The 15819-nt window shown below is 50.1% G+C and overlaps 1 protein-coding gene across 1 annotated transcript in view; it reads right to left on the bottom strand.

The window, feature by feature from the left end:
• TGFBR2 (transforming growth factor beta receptor 2) overlaps positions 1-15819 on the bottom strand; it is an 89852-nt gene that overhangs the window by 48721 nt on the left and 25312 nt on the right. Inside the window, exons 2-3 of the mRNA XM_055414759.2 lie at positions 5211-5379; positions 825-1015 (exon numbers count right to left, since the gene is read on the bottom strand). Coding sequence (XP_055270734.1) covers positions 825-1015; positions 5211-5379 — 360 coding nt within the window. The remainder of the gene's footprint in view (positions 1-824; positions 1016-5210; positions 5380-15819) is intronic.

Consider the following 15819-nt stretch of genomic DNA (forward strand, 5'->3'; position numbering starts at 1 on the left):
ACGGGTGAGTGGACAGACAGACGGATGGGCAGATGGAGGGAGGGAGGGAAAGTAGGAAGGAGAGAGGGAGAGAGTAGAGAAAGACGGGAGAGAAGGAAGGCTAATATGGATGAAAGGCAGAGAAGTTGTTGTATACTGTTGGATTGTCTGTATATTTGATAAGGGACATATACTACCTTTGTCCTTAAAATCACTGAACATTTCTCTACACTGAAGAAGGGTGCCCTCCTTCCACACTGAGCCAGATGCTGAGCGTCCCCGACGGGCACTGGCTGAGCTGGGCTCCAAGGGTGGGGTGTCCTCACTGCCTCTGCACCGCAGTTCTCAAACGCAACAAAGGCTGAGTACCCTTTAGGCAAACCCGAGGAGAGAGCTCGTGCACACAGCCATCTGAGCTGACCCAAAACGCGGCTCTTCCTGAATCACGCAGCTTCTGCCCACCGCTGGACCAGTCGTTCTCAAGCTCGAGCGGCGTCACAATCACCCAGAAGGCTTGTTTAAATGCAGACTGCTGGATGCGAGCCCAGAGTTTCCGGTTCCATGGTCAGGCTGGGGCCTGGAACCTGCACTTCTACCAAGTTCTCAGGCGATGCCGCTACTGCCTTTCTAGGCCCTGTGCCTGGAGAACCACAGCTCTGGGTGACACAAACTACTTCTCAGTGAAGCATCATAATGTGGCTCCCAAGAGCCAGATGGATACAGACCGGAGCCGACCCTGTTAAGCCCCTCTGCCCAGCAAGTAAGGGGGCTTGTGAGCCCACTCCCAGCACCAGCCACGGAAGGACGTACCTGCGCCTGCAGACTGTCCGGAGAGGAACACTCACCTTCGGAGAAGATGATGTGGTCGTTGCATTCTTCGGAGCTGCAGGAGCACATGAAGAAAGTCTCTCCGGACCCCTTTCTTTCCTTCATGATACACTTTGGAGAAGCAGCATCGTCCAGGACGAATCCATGGTAGGCAATCTTGGGGTCGTGGCAGACCGTCTCCAGCGTGATGTTCTCATCATTCTTCCTCCTGGGTGCAGAGAAGGCAGGTGAGGGAGACCCCAAGGAGGCGGTCTGGGCCGTGTCAACCTCAGGACGTCGTCTCTAAGTGGCGCTGCCTCCCGTCACTCACAGCTCCATCTCTCACAGCTCACCTGGCATCTCCTGCGCCTTCCCACCCACTCCACTTTTCCCTTTGCTTATCTCAGAGCCCACTTAGGATCCTAACAGGAGGGTTGTCTTGGGGACTAACCCGTTGGGAAATGTACACTTGAAGCCTTAATTCACTCATTCAATCATTAGAGGGAGGGCGTGGGGAAAAGGAGACGGCTAGGTCCTCGAGGAGACTCTAAACCTTCCCTCCTGACCACCCTGTGAGGCTCCCAATGCATCCCTAGTTTGCTGGACAGAATCTAGCTCAATTATTCTCAGCCAGTGCATCTGGCAAAGAGGCTGTGGTTCTGCTCTTTTTGTTTGCTGGGCCCGGGGCTCCATGAGTGAGGGTGCCATCCCAGCCAGCAGCTGGCGGGGCTGGAGACAGAAGAAACTTCCTAGATGAAGAACTGTGGTTTCCCGCATGACAGAAAGGGACATGAAGGAAAATACAGAGCGACGTGGGAAGGAACCGCAAGGCGTCCTTCCGTGCCGACAGCATAAACCGACCGTCCCTGCACACCGCACCCTGGAGCGCAGCTCAGCAGAGAGTCGGGAGATGCCCCCACCTTTGCCATTTGCAGCAACATGGATGGGTTCGGGGGAAATGATGCTAAATGAAATGACACAGAAAGGCAAGTACTGCGTGACATCGCTCATATGTGGAACCTAAGAAACATAACACAACAGTGAATGTAACAAAACACAAGCAGGTTCACAAGGAGAGAAGAGATTGGTGGGGAGGTGGCGGGAGTGGGAGGCACAGACCACCGGGGGTGAGACACACTCAGGGATGGGATATAGGAGTATTTTCCAATCCTTGTAAATGGAGTGTGACCTTTAAGGACTGCATAAAATTAAAAAATCATTTTGAAAAACACTAAAAAGAAATCCTCTCCTTAACCCCCAAGTTATTGGGAGGTCTTGACGAAACAAGAGGCCCTCCTTACCCCACAGGGTGCGGGCTGGGGAGGGAACCGCAGTGCTCTCGAGGGGCACACAGGCGGGGATGCACACGGGTGTGCGTGCATCTGTGTTGGGGCGTCCATGTCTGACTGTGGGAACAAAATGAAGGCACGCGAGTCCTCCAGGCTCCCAGGGAAGGGCATGGTATCGCTGCTCCGCGAAGCTTCCAGAGGCCCTGGGATGGGACAAGGAAGAAACTGGGAGCTTGAAGAAAAGCCGCTCCAGAGCCCTGGGCCGGTTCTCTCTGAGCCCTCACCTTCCAGCGCCACTAACCGCAGAACGGGACCACAGGGAGGGGGCTCGACCCCAGCACCCGAGGCAGAACAGGAGCACAGTCAGGGACGCAGAAACACACGTGTGCTGCCGGGGGGTGACCTGGGACTGACGCACTCGCACTGTGCCACGTGACTGACAGCCACGAGGACCCGCTGAACAACGCAGGGCTCTACTCAGAGCTGCGCAACGACCTAGATGGAGGAAGAGCCTAAAGAAGAGCGGACACACTATATGGATTCACGCAAACATACACAGGCTTCCCTGCTAGCTCCGATGGTAAAGAAACTGCCTGCACTGCGGGAGGCCCAGGTTCGATCCCTGGGTCGGGAAGATGCCAGGAGAAGGAAACGGCAACCCACTCTAGTTTTCCTGCCTGCAAAACCCCATGGACGGAGGAGGCTGGCAGGCTACAGTCCATGGGGTCACAAAGGGGCTGTCAAGGCTGAGAGACTTCACTTCTTTCACTACACATATACATGTGTCAAAAAAAAAAAAAAAAAAAATACTTGAGACTCCGTAAGGTCCTTCAGGGCCTCCCCCACTCCGTGCTATAACAGTGCCCCCCGGACAGACAGGGCCCACTGTGCAAAACATTTTGGATTCACTGAAGCACAGAAAGGAAAAACACAGGGAAATAAACACACACTTCTTTGTCCTGCAACTGAAGAGACTGTCAATACCCATGACAAAAGAACCACAGTAATCAAATTAATATCGGTTCCCAAGTATTTCTATCCTTGAAAAGGACGGAAGCATTTCACACGGTGAGAGCGCACTGCTGGCGTTAATTCAGCAAACGAACGAGTGAAAAGAAGCCCAGAGCGGCCGCAGAGAGCGGGCGTCCATCCCGGCAGCTGCTTCGGACACACCGCGGCTGTGAGAGCTCTGCGCAGCTGCTTTGGGGAAACGTCCCTTCAGGGGCAAAGCTGCACAGATGGGCAAGGGGTCCGTGATGAGGCCTTGGCTGCCCTCTGCACGGCTGTGGGTAGGGAGGGCCCATCAGAGCCTCCCAAGTTGAGGCGATGCGGTCAAGCATTCGGGTCCCTGCACCAGCCAGTTCTAGGCGGCTGGTCCCTGTATGCAGAGCGACTCCAGCTTGGCGAGCGCAGGGGATGGGCCCTCCCTGGAGGGCGTGGCAGGAGTGCCGCAGTGCTGCGGGGGTGCGGGCACAGGACAGCGCCCACACTGGCACCCCCTCCTTCACCTCTGGATGCGTCTTTCTGCAGACAGGCAGAGACAACACTCTACATCTGAAACACGGAGGGGACAGAGCGGGGCGCCACACGCTCCCACCTTTGGAGAAAGCAAAGCATCAATGCCAGGAGCGCGTGGTTCACCTTCTACCCCAGCACTTGGACTGGGGGTAGGGAAGCCGCCCTTAATGAAAAAGTCTGCTTTTGGTGCAGAAGTTAAGTTCTCATCCCCAGTAGCTATGGAAGCAAAGGTGAGCAGAGAACGGACACGGAGGAGGAGCCTGGGGTCACCCGGTCTGGGGCCTGAAGCCTCCTGCCCTGAACCCGACCAGTGGCCACTCTCCCCCTCTTGAACATGGCCTGATGCTTCCAGAGAGGGGCGCCTGCCCCCCGGCAGGAAACCACGACTGGGAGAACACCTCAGCTGACCTTGAGCTCAAGTCTGTCTGTCCATCCCCTTCGAAAAGCTGCGTGTCTCTCCAGCCTTGCAGGCTTCCGCACAACCACAGGGCGTTTCCCACTCGAGAGCCCTGCAGTTCTCTCCGCAGACCCCACATCCTCTTTACTGACTAGCCTGGCTCCCTGCCTCCGCCAGCCCTGCGCCAGCTTCTGGACCTCCCACCACACGTGTCCCTCTCCTCGAACACCACCTCTGTCAAAACGCTTTTGCAAAAGCAGGGCTCAGAGCTGGACACAATGCAGCTGGCAGGTAATGGCGAGCCACCACGACAGGTCTTGGCTGTGTATCCCTTTAGCTCTTAAGAACCTGATTCACGCCCTGGTGGGTAGGGAAATGTGCCAGGCTCTCATATCTACTGTGGGCACGTGGTCTGGAGAAAGTCTCCGGAGACTCTTGCCCAAAGGAGCAGGCAAAGATAACTGGGTGGCTATTCTCATTTGCTAACAGCCAGGAGACACAGAGCTTACTTTAAAAAAAAATAGCTGATATATTGAAACCATCCAAATAAGTCTTCAAAATATTACATTTCATCAACAAATGTATACTTTTTTTTATATAATGAGAACTTTCTTAATTATCACCATTTTTTAAATCTCTGATCCCCAATTCATAACATGTGTTAATAACTACGTGCTAATCTAATGATTTTGTGTGTGTGTGTGTGTGTGTAATAATGAGAGGATAGGGAGGGGGAAGAGAAAGAGAGAGACAGGGAAAGGGAGGGAGGAGAGACCCTGCCCCGAGAAAGACACGGCGTCTGGCCAGCGGCGGCGTGCTGCGTTGGCCAGGCTGCTGACGAAGGAACGGGTTATGTCCTGACGCCCTGAATCGCTGCCCCATTTCTGACAAGTGCGTCCCTCTTGCAGCAGCCCACCGTCCATCTCCGTGAGACAGGGCTGAGTCTGCCTGAGAACAGAGCCCTGGGCATCACTGCAGGGTCCCCAGGGCTGTCACTTAAGTGGCTGGCAAGAGGCAAATCCCTCTCCTTGACTCAAGGAAGGGGTGTGTGTATTTGAAAGTGTACAGAGTATCTCGAGAAATTACACTGCATAACTGAGAGAGGGTCTGAAGCGGGGGAAACGGGTCAGGTGCTGAAGAGACGAGACACGTGACTCTCCATCCCATGAGTGCGCGCTGCTTATAAGGGGAGGAGTGAACAGCATTGAGAGGCACCTCACCAGACAGCCACGCAGACCTCCTCCGGCTTCTCACAGATGGCCGTGATGCTGCAGTTGCTCCAGCAGGACTTCTGGTTGTCACAGGTGGACGATCTCACGTCGCAGAACTTACACAGCTGCGACAACTTGACGGCACCGTTGTGGTCAGTGACCATCATGTCACTGTTAACTGCAAAGAGCAGAGAGACACATCACACGGTGAGCCAAGGTAATCAGCTACCAACGGAGTCCTGATAGGACGCGATGTCAGATGAACACACGGTCACGAAGAATGAACGTGGAGAAAGGCTGCTAACACCTCCTCACCAGAGGAGAAGGCTGGGATGAGAGCCGGCAAGGGGTGGGGATGGCTGGGGTCAGGGAGGCCTGGTAACTTCTTGCCTTTGTCACTGACCATCGTAAGGCACTCCTTCCACCAAAACCTCCGCAGTCAATCCAGAGACGTCAACTCGGCCTACCACATGGTTTGGGTGCTGCTGAACGTACTCTTAAGGGAAATTACAGTTTAGTTGGTGGGTGGACATGAAAACAGACCAGGGCAGGGCAATGCAAAAGAGAGGCAGGCACAGAGGAAGCGGGAGCCCAACGGGATGGCAGCGGGCAGGTCGGGGTCACACGGAGCACAGCTGCTGGAAAAGGGTCAGCCAGTTCAGGGCGGAGAAGGCAATAGCAAGCCACTCCAGTACTCTTGCCTAGAAAATCCCATGGATGGAGGAGCCTGGTAGGCTGCAGTCCTGGGGTCGCTAAGGGTTGGACACGACTGAGCGACTTCCCTTTCACTTTTCACTTTCACACACTGGAGAAGGAAATGGCAACCCACTCCAGTGTTCTTGCCTGGAGAATCCCAGGGATGGGGGAGCCTGGTGGGCTTCCATCTGTGGGGTCACACAGAGTCGGACACGACTGAAGTGACTTAGCAGTAGCAGCAGTTCAGGGCAGACCCTGGGGAAGAGGGCAGCCTTGGCCGCTGCTTTCCTGACCTACACTCACCAGAGCATCAGGGCCTTCTTGGGAAAAGCCTGGCTCTGACTTCTCCCTATTGCCCTGAGCCAACTCAGCTGATAAAAGTGTGTCTCCCAGACAAACACACATACACAACACACGTGAGTGCCAGCAAGCTCCACCTCCAGGCTCTGCTGCCTGCTGCCTCTGCTCTCCGCCCTCCCAGCACCAGCTGCCCGCTCTCTTCCCTGACTCCCCCGAGGACACCAGGGCCTCTCCCAGGAGAAGCAGGGCTCCCGCCTGCCTCAGGTCCTGCCCTTTCTCTGGCCTTCGCCGGCCCTCTTGTCGCCTTCCTGGCCTCTGTTAAACATCACCGCGTGGTCCTATAGCAGCCCACAAGGGTACCATCACAGGACTTCGTCTGATCTTCTGCACATTCTCCACCACCCAGTGGCTTCCAATCCACACCAAACGCAAGCTCCACGCGGCCTTCTCTGCCTTGTTTCCACGCTGCCTCTCCAGGGCCAAGAAGAGGGGCTGTCACACGGATGCTACCCAAAACGCGTGCTGATCGGTGGCGACTGGCTAACCCACGGAGGCGCAAACACAGAGGTGCACGTTTGGCTCTGGCACCAGGCAGGGAGGGGCAGAGTGTGCCAGCAACAGGAGAGGCCTTCACGCTCACCAGGGACACGCTGAAGGCAAACTGTCCCCTAACACACAGCACACTGAGAGGCACTGACGGGCATAACACCCTTGCCTCTCTGCTTCCTCTGAGAGATCCTCTTCCACTGGCAGCACTGCTAACTGAAGGTACGAGCCAGGAGGTCGAGCCCGGGCTATCCTCAACAACCGTGAACTCAAAGGTCCTTCTTGCTAGACAAGGAAAGACGGGGCACCCAGGCACAGGGGCACAGGACCAGACCAGTCCTCAGGAAGTGGGACGGTGCTTCTCTCAGGCCTGAGCAAGCCCTCCTGGTCCGCCCTGTGTTAGGATGCTCCAGCCTGAGGCCAGAAGAACAGCTTCAGGGCCCTCCCCCGCCGCTCCCTGCCCATGAATTCTAGTCTGCCATCGACATTTTGCCACGCAGCCTTCTGTCACTTGGGCAGAGCACCTGTTTCCTGGGTCTCTAAAAATAAAAACTTACATAAATTTAAGATTTGCTTTCTTGTGGTACAATAAATATAGAAGCAAAAAAAAAAAAAAAAGCCCATTCATCCGTCTCAGGCCTCAAGTCCATTTCAGGAAGTGTATTTTGAGGTAACAAACTATTTTGAAATTCTCAATGTCTCCCGGACCAAGAGCTCTAACTAAACTTAGCTAAAAATACAGGCTGCAATGTTCTCTGAATCTTGTGTTCCATTTGGGACTAAGACAACAGGGAAAAAAAAAAAAACCATACATATATATACACACACATATATATATATATATACACACACATATATATATACACATATATATATGTGTGTGTTTACATATATATGTGTGTGTGTGTGTGTGTGTGTTTATTCTTTTCCCCTACACTGGTTAGATTTGGATCCATTTGTGAAACAGCTAATTTAACCCTTCGGGCTTCCCAAAAAGACATGGGCAAGGAAAAAAGAAAGCCAGGCCATGTTCTGTTTACTTGATTTTTTTTTTTTTTAATAGAGTAGCTTCAGACAAACATCTATTTGCTGGTTAGAAAGCTTTGTTGCTTTTAAATATAAAGTCAAGCCTCCAGGACTTGGAATGCAGCCTTCCAGCATTTTAGGATGTTAGCCTCTGTTAATGGCTATCAACTTTGGGGCCAGTGCTGAAATCCATCCATCATTAGGGCGCTCAACAAATTCATGGAGCACTCCACACTGCAGACAGGCTGACTGAATCATTCTGGAGGGCGGCCTGGGCACCAGGACTCTCAGAAGCTGCCCAGACAATTCCCACATGCAACCAAGGCTGAGACACTGCGCTGGAATTAGTGGGAAATGACAAAACGAGCACAAAACAAAGCAGCACAAAAATACCCTCCCTGTCCCCAAGACACACACACATGATGCGTGTGACCGTAGAGGGGCAGCCTCCCAACAGAGCCGGAGAAAAACACGCACCCAAGCCACACGACCAGCACTCCGACACACTGCCGACGCAAAGGAGTCCTTCCCTGGGCTGGCAAATCTTTTTCTAGCAAAAAGCTAAGAAATGTGACAGAAGTGGCAGTCAGAAGTGATGGGAGAGCAAGACAGTCAGGCGTGACGGGTGGTGGAAGCTGCAGCAGCAGCCACAGATGTGTGGACAAGCAGACGTGCTTTAGATCCGAGGCCTACAAAACGGTCCACAGGGAAGAGACAAAAAAGTGCCATCCAAAAAAAGAAAGAAAAGGAGAAGAAGAAAGAAGGGCCAGCAGACTGCAGGGTTAGGGGGCCGGGCCTCGGGGAGCTGCCTAGCCTGGCTGCCCAGTGGGGAGGCCAAACACGAGGATTCGAGCCGGTGAATTCTGGGGGGAGGCAAAAGGACAATTTGACCCCCAGCTTGGAGGCACAGGCCCGTGGAGGGAGGCAGCTGTGTGCTCCTCACCTGTTTGTCAAGGTGTTCGGTTATCACAGAACCTCCTAAGTATTCGCAAGGAGGCCCCATTTTCCCCTTTGTTACAGTAAAAGCTACCACTGCTAAGGTGAATGGACTTTCTAGCATGGCAGCCTTTTTTCTTTTTCGGTTTGAAAGCCTTGACGCAGGGCATAGTCTTTGCCATGCCCCCAGCCCTACCAGCCACTCCCTACTCGCTGACCATGGGGCTCCTGACGTGGACCATTCCGCCAGCAATTAACTTCCCACCTCTGCTTAAAGCCAGCATCGTCCTTTGTGAACAGGAGCGCTGGTGGGACAGGGAGGTGAGTGCAGGGGCGCAGCTCTCTTCACACCTTTGTTGGGGTCACCTAATCTTGAGAAAAGATTTCTGCTCTCACTCTGGAGCGAGGGGGTAGAGAGAAATGCATACAGACTTTGGTTCGTCACTTCACTATTCCCTGAAGGGCCTCAGTCCCAGGTGAAGAAACCTAGGCCCACTCCAGAGTCCTCACAGGTCACTGCGAACCTGCTGGACAGCTCAGGCTAATTAGAATGGGAGGCAAGAGCGGTGGGGGAAGGAGCAGGGCAGGGGGATGGTCATTCCCTCCATACGACTGCCTCTGTGCATCCCAGTCCATGGAAAAGAATGGCAGCCCACTCCAGTCCTCTTCCTGGAGAGCCCCATGCACAGAGTAGCCTGGCGGGCTACAGTCCGTGGGGCCGCAAAGAGCCAGACACACTGAGCCAGCATGCAGCGTTCTCCAGAATGAGAAGGTCTCTCACCTAGAAAGCCACCCAGCAAAGGAAGTGAGCGAAGGCGGCCTCCCTTCAGCATATGACGGTCACATGGACCATCACATGTCACTTCTTTTCACACAGACCCATGAGTCATGGCAAGACCTTCAGTCTTGATCAGGTCGCCTTCCTCATTTTAGAACACGTTTTCCCCAAACTTGCTGCCTAGAGACCTTGCTGCCAGGTCTTGAGAATATGAACAAAGTAAACGCTTAGCTGTGTCTATTTCTAGAAAAGTACTGTTGTCTTTGAAGGTCAAACATGAGCAGCCTAATAAGGGTTACATTATTCCATACAAATATTAAGGATTCTGCATACAGACTCTGACTGCATACCTTTTGGAATAGTGTCTACCATTAGCTGAACTATTAGGTAAAGTCTCAAAATTCCAGAAATAATCCCAAACATTTGGGCAGAAATGCATTTGGGTAACTTTGAATTCCTGCATCTATATACTGTCATTTTACAGCATGCTTTGAGGGCACTTAGATATTCATTTATTCTACAAACACCTGTGGATATCTTGCTTTGTGCTATAAATTTCATAGCAAGGATTACTAAAACTGATATAACCAACTGCAGCATCTCAAAGAATAAGCCCAGGCAACTGGCGAGCAGAACCACTGTGACTCAGAGCAGTGCTCCTCCGACATTAATAAGCACACAGATCCCCTGGGAGCACACCAAGCCCACCCGGCTGCGTGTACTATGTGTACTGGTTCATGCAGTGGCGGGGATGGCCAGTCTGGCATTTCTAGCAGGCCCGCAAGCTGGCAACTCGGGCAGGAACCAGTGCTGCAGTTTTCAGGCCGATTCCTTCTCCAGGAAACCTCAGTTCTTGCTTGTCTGTAAGGCCTCGCAAATGACTGGAGGATGCCCAGTCACATTACTGAGGGTCACCTACTTTTCAGAAGGTCAACTGATTGTAGCTGTCGATCCTCTACCTTCACGGCAGGCCCCAGACTCCTGTTTGATTAGAGAAGCAGCACTGGAGCCTCAGCAAGCACTCACCAAGCCCGCCCCGCCTGTCAGGTAGGCACTGACCCTACCCTCAGCTGACGCTGAAGCTGCCCGTTCACTCTTCGGGCAGTGTGGGGAGAACCCAGTTTGTGGCTGGCCATGAGTCCCCTGTCTCCACTCATTCTGGATCTAGCAAAATTGAATACCAATCTCTCACCATTTTTCCAGCCATGCTCTCCTACGACAGTTCTTCCCATCTGCTCTTCTCTTGAGCCTGGCCCCATAAACGATTATGGGCCCAGAGGCTCCGATCACCATATGGTCCCAGAATGGAAAGACTTGTTCTAGGCAAGAAGGTTTTCAATTGCAGTTGGCATTTCAGAGTCAGACACGGAGGCAACCGTCTGGCAGCCAGCCACCATGGTCTGAGATGCAGGCAACAGACACCCAGGGCCCCTGAGACCAGTGGGACCAGTCTACGGGCCTGTCACAGGCGTTCCCCAGCCCAGAACGAAGCACCAAACGACCACACAGGACGCTTCATATTCATAATGAAAGAGAAATATTTCCCAGTAAGTCAAAGCCTTTGGCCAATTGCTATAAATAAATAAATACACCAAAAAGACACCTCGTAATTAAGCCAAAGATAGTTAAGAAAGATTTTCCTTCTCTGAACATCTGCTGCATACTCGGAACTTCTAACACAAGGTGATACCTTCTTTATTAGTTTTAAAATTGTATTTTAACCCTCATCCCTTAAGTAATGATAAATATACTGAAAGCAGGAGAGGAGGGGCTTTTCTCCAACGACAGTCCCCCAAGGTCTCTGGGCACCAGGAGCAGTTCTGGAAAAACCACCACAAAGGTAACTGGGAGGCCAGAGTCTGCACAGGAAAGACTCACAGACACTGGCCTGAAGGTACCCATGTTTTTCATGCAAATATTTTTTGTAATGATAATACTTCTTAAAGACCCTCCAAGCATGACCTAATCAATACTCTAAAATCTATCTGAAAAGGCAAGGAGATCATTCCTAGCAGTCAAAAGCCTAATAAGAAAAGACACCTATTTTCCCACATTGAAACTGCCTATTACATGGTCAACAACGGGGATTCATCAGGTCTCTGAAATCCTCTCCACACAGAAAGAGACTTAAAACAAACATTAGGTGGGACCGTGCCCTCCTGTGGCTTACATACTAGATAGAGAGGCAAGGCTATCAAATGCAACCAACTTGCTTTCCGTGCAAGCATGAGGTCAGAAAAGGACAAAAAGCTGATACAGTAGGATAGCCAGATTCATGGAGGAGCTTATTCTTAAAGGATGGGTGGTTTTCAGAGGCATGAGAGGACAGAAAGGCACTCTGACTGGGAGCAGAGCGTAGACCATGAGAGGCTGAGCAGAGAAGGGAATCCAGACAATCCAGGGGCAGGATCTCTGGAGACAGAGAATTATTCAACAACAATTGTTGCTTTGACAGATGGAGAGAAGGAGAGCCACAGGGATGTCTGAGGTTTACACAGCTCATAGCATGGCTTGACCAAAACTAGATTTACAAAAGGCAAGGAGAGTGAGGAGGCATAAAAAACGTCCCAGCAGAAGCACAACAGGCAACAACAGAATCTGATTTTGCCTACCTAATCTATTAGGAGACTACAGAATAAGACTGTCCTATTCTCATTAGAAGGACTGTTGCTGAAGCGGAAGCTTTAATACTTTGGCCACCTGACGTGAAGGGCCAACTCACTGGAAAACACTCTGATGCTGGGAAAGACTGAAAGCACCAGGAGAAGGGGCCAAAAGAGTGTGAGATGGCTAAACAGCATCACTGACTCAATGCACATGAGTCTGAGCAAACTCTGGGAGCCAGAGAAGGACAGGGAAGCCTGGCGCACTGCAGCCCATGGGGTCAAAAGAGTCAGACATGTCTGAGTGACTGAACACAGCAACATTCTAAAAGTGAACTGAAGAAACTCAAGCCTGGTTTAAAACCTTAAAAATCAAGAGCTGGGGAATAAACCACTGAATCTGGACAGTTGCAGGTCCTCTGCCCTCTTAATAAAACTCCAGTCTAATTTCACTGTTATGGAGGTAACTATGAATGCCCTGGAAGTTGGCAGAGGTATGTGTGTGTGTATTTATGTGTGTAATTCCCCACCCTCTTTGACTTGTTCAACTGAGGGAACTTAGCTTTGAGGATTTTTCTTTTTTTTAGCCTTTTTGGCTCATGAGTTTAACACTTCACTATGGATCTGTGGATGGCTTTAAGCCATATAAACATATATTTGTATTACCCAAACAAGCAAATTAAGGAATTATGGGATGTTTCAAAGGGACTAATTCCATAGAGTACTTTAAATTGAAAACTTGATTGTGCCTTTGAACTAGGATTTTTAAATTTTGACTTGCAAGGAACTATTAAAGGAGTTATATACATATAAAACTAATAATACATGTTTCAAACAAGCTAGAGCTGAACAGAGTGACAAACATAAAGCAACTGAGCAGGAATTTCGCCTGCTTCTTCCCCATTTTACATTCCCCAGCCCCACCAACTCCAAAGAACTCCCAAGTAGGCAGGCTCTGTTTGCTGCTTATCCCTGGACTTCTTGGATCACTGAGGAATGAAGTACAGTTTGAGTTCACAAACAAGCTGCTGAATTTGCTTTTTTTTTTTTTTTTCTGATATATGTCCCAGAATCAGGTCACATATCAGGTGACAAAATGCAAACATTTAAAATGACTCTTGCAGATGGAAATATCTGTCTTGTTGCCAGAGGCAGTATTTCAAAATACAGGCACTTCTGCCTGTTCAGAGAGCGGCAACACTTTTAGGTCTCCCAACTTGAACAGAGATCTCATGGATAAAACACTCTTCTGAGAAGGCTGGGCAGAGGTGAGCAGTCTGCAACAAAAACCACTGTCCAAACTTGCCAATTTCAGTTCATCACTGAGAAAGCTGATTTTTAACAGCGTGTTTATCTGCAGCGCATAAATCCTAACTAGAATTTTTGAAATGAGCCGAAACCCAACAACATGCAGGCACTGGGGCTGAGGTAAAGAGACAAACTGACAAAAATGAACCTACATCAATGCACACGGGACCCTTCACTGAGTGAAGAGCAGACTGTGGCGCTACTTCACAGACCATCAAAATCACAACCATCCTGCGAGGAAGGGCACTAAAGTTGGCCCTTTACAGAAAGTAACAGCAACGGAGAGAACAATTCTCCCCCAGGTGATATGACGTGACGATGGACTGTAACAACCAGGAAAACAACACAGCGATTATTGACAATAAAAGATGATCAACTCTCTTCAGTTCAGTTCAGTCGCTCAGTCATGTCGACTCTCTGCGACCCCATGAACCACAGCATGCCAGGCCTCCCTGTCCATCACCAACTCCCGGAGTTCACTCAAACTCATGGCCATCGAGTCGGTGATGCCATCCAGCCATCTCATCCTCTTAGTGACAGTCAAAACAACATGGTAAATAGCCTGATAGAGGCAAGATAATGAGCACAGGATTTATGGAATGTTATCACATTCCAATTCAGCTAAACTCATTTATTACTTAGCAGAAAATTAGCCAACATAAACAAACATGCATTATTTATCTGCCCTGAAAGAGCGTTCATATGAACCTTTTATGGAAAGGTTGGACAGAATAGAGCATGGTTCTTTCTGCAAGATGTTTATGATTTGACAGGAAATAAAAAACATGCACAAAATGATTTTTACCAAAAGAACTTTGAAATGGTCTACCCAAAGATATGCTTTTCCATTAAGTTATTTATGAATTAAACAATACTTTAACTCAAAATGCTGAGGCAACTGAAAGCAAAATGCCAGAACTAATACAAAATCCCGGTAGGAAAGGATTTTTTAAAAGGTAGCAACTATCTGACAATCAGAAAAATAGGTATTTGGGTTAAGCTGTTTGCTTCAACTAAGCAAGGAATTTGGTCTGAGTATCAATTTCCTGTGAGATCTGGCTTTTCATTTCTAAATTTCTGTGGTGGTTTTTCCCTACCTCTCTTTCAAAATGTGTTTCAGTGTCCTGGTGCGTGCCCAGTGCTGGAAAGGTTTTTCAATTACAGTTTTATGAGGTATGTCAAAATGTCAGTCAAAGCAGATAATTCCCATATTTGTGATCTGGAAAAGGGCCGGAAATACTACTGCACTCAGGAGAGAGACCCCTTTAGATGGTGAGTCTGGTTCGAGAGGCTGGGTTTCTGGCAATGAGGGAGCCTGGGGCTGGCCCAGGCTGGGAGATGCTGCAGCCGAGATCACCATGTCCGGCGGGAGGTGGCGATGGCCCCAGATACGGCTTAAGTTCTGTTTCCAATGTGACCCAAATCTGAAAATGGGGAGATGTCACGTGAAAAGCTGGATTTCTACCTGAATCTAAGAAAATAAAAAGACGGGGCAACAATGGGCCTCCCCCTCATGATAACCACTATCTGGGGCAGGGTCGGCACCCTCGAGGCGGTGCAAAGCATCTGTACCTGCGCCTCCCCCCAGCTGCTGCTCTGCGTCTCCTGCCTCCCTGCCCCACCCTGCAGCCATCTAGATGTTCTCCACTAGTGAGTGCTTGTCATGTCCATTCAATTCTCTCCTCCATTACTAGGGGTTTCACAGGGATGTAAAAATCTGTGATGGACTCTCCACAGTGGACAGTTTCCAATATGCATTTGCTCCTCTACTCTGGATACTCACCTTCAGTTCAAGGAGAAGGAACATTTTCTGCTTCAGAAATCAGATCTATGTGAACTAATACTAGTAACAACAACAATTATTTCTACTATCACCACTTACTGGATGCAAGCCAAATGGATAGTCCAGCACTAAGTGCTGTGACGATTAGTTCATTTACTCACCACAAATGCCATGGAATTTTCTCATCGTCATTTTATAGACGGGGAAATTAAGGGTCGAAGAGGTGAATAACTTATGGAAGGTCAATGAGAGACAGTCAAGCAGAGACAAAGCCATGGGTCACATGTAAGCCCTCATCTTTCTTGCTATGAACAATAAAACAGAGATTCCTGCTACAGGGGTCTAAGAGCAGAGGTGTATGCTCATTCCAGCTGAAGGCAAAGACCCTGAATGTGGTCAGCTGGAGTTGAGGGGAGCAGGGAGAGGGTGGGGGAGCAGTAAGCTTCTCAGAAGACAGCTTTGGTTCTCTGCAATTACTTCACTTACAATAAGGGCAGGCTGGTAAAGGCCAAGACTTTTCAAGACAAAAATGTGAGTGTGAGTTCATGTTTGGGGATCAACCACTTAACTTCTTAGAACCTCCATTTCTTGATCTATGAAATGGTACTTTTTAGGGTCAAGATGAAGAGAAAACAGGCTTGA

This window comes from Moschus berezovskii, chromosome 24, assembly GCF_049115385.1.
Source record: "Moschus berezovskii isolate FMDL1 chromosome 24, NW_MosBer_1.0, whole genome shotgun sequence".
NCBI classification, from domain to species: Eukaryota; Metazoa; Chordata; class Mammalia; order Artiodactyla; family Moschidae; genus Moschus; species Moschus berezovskii.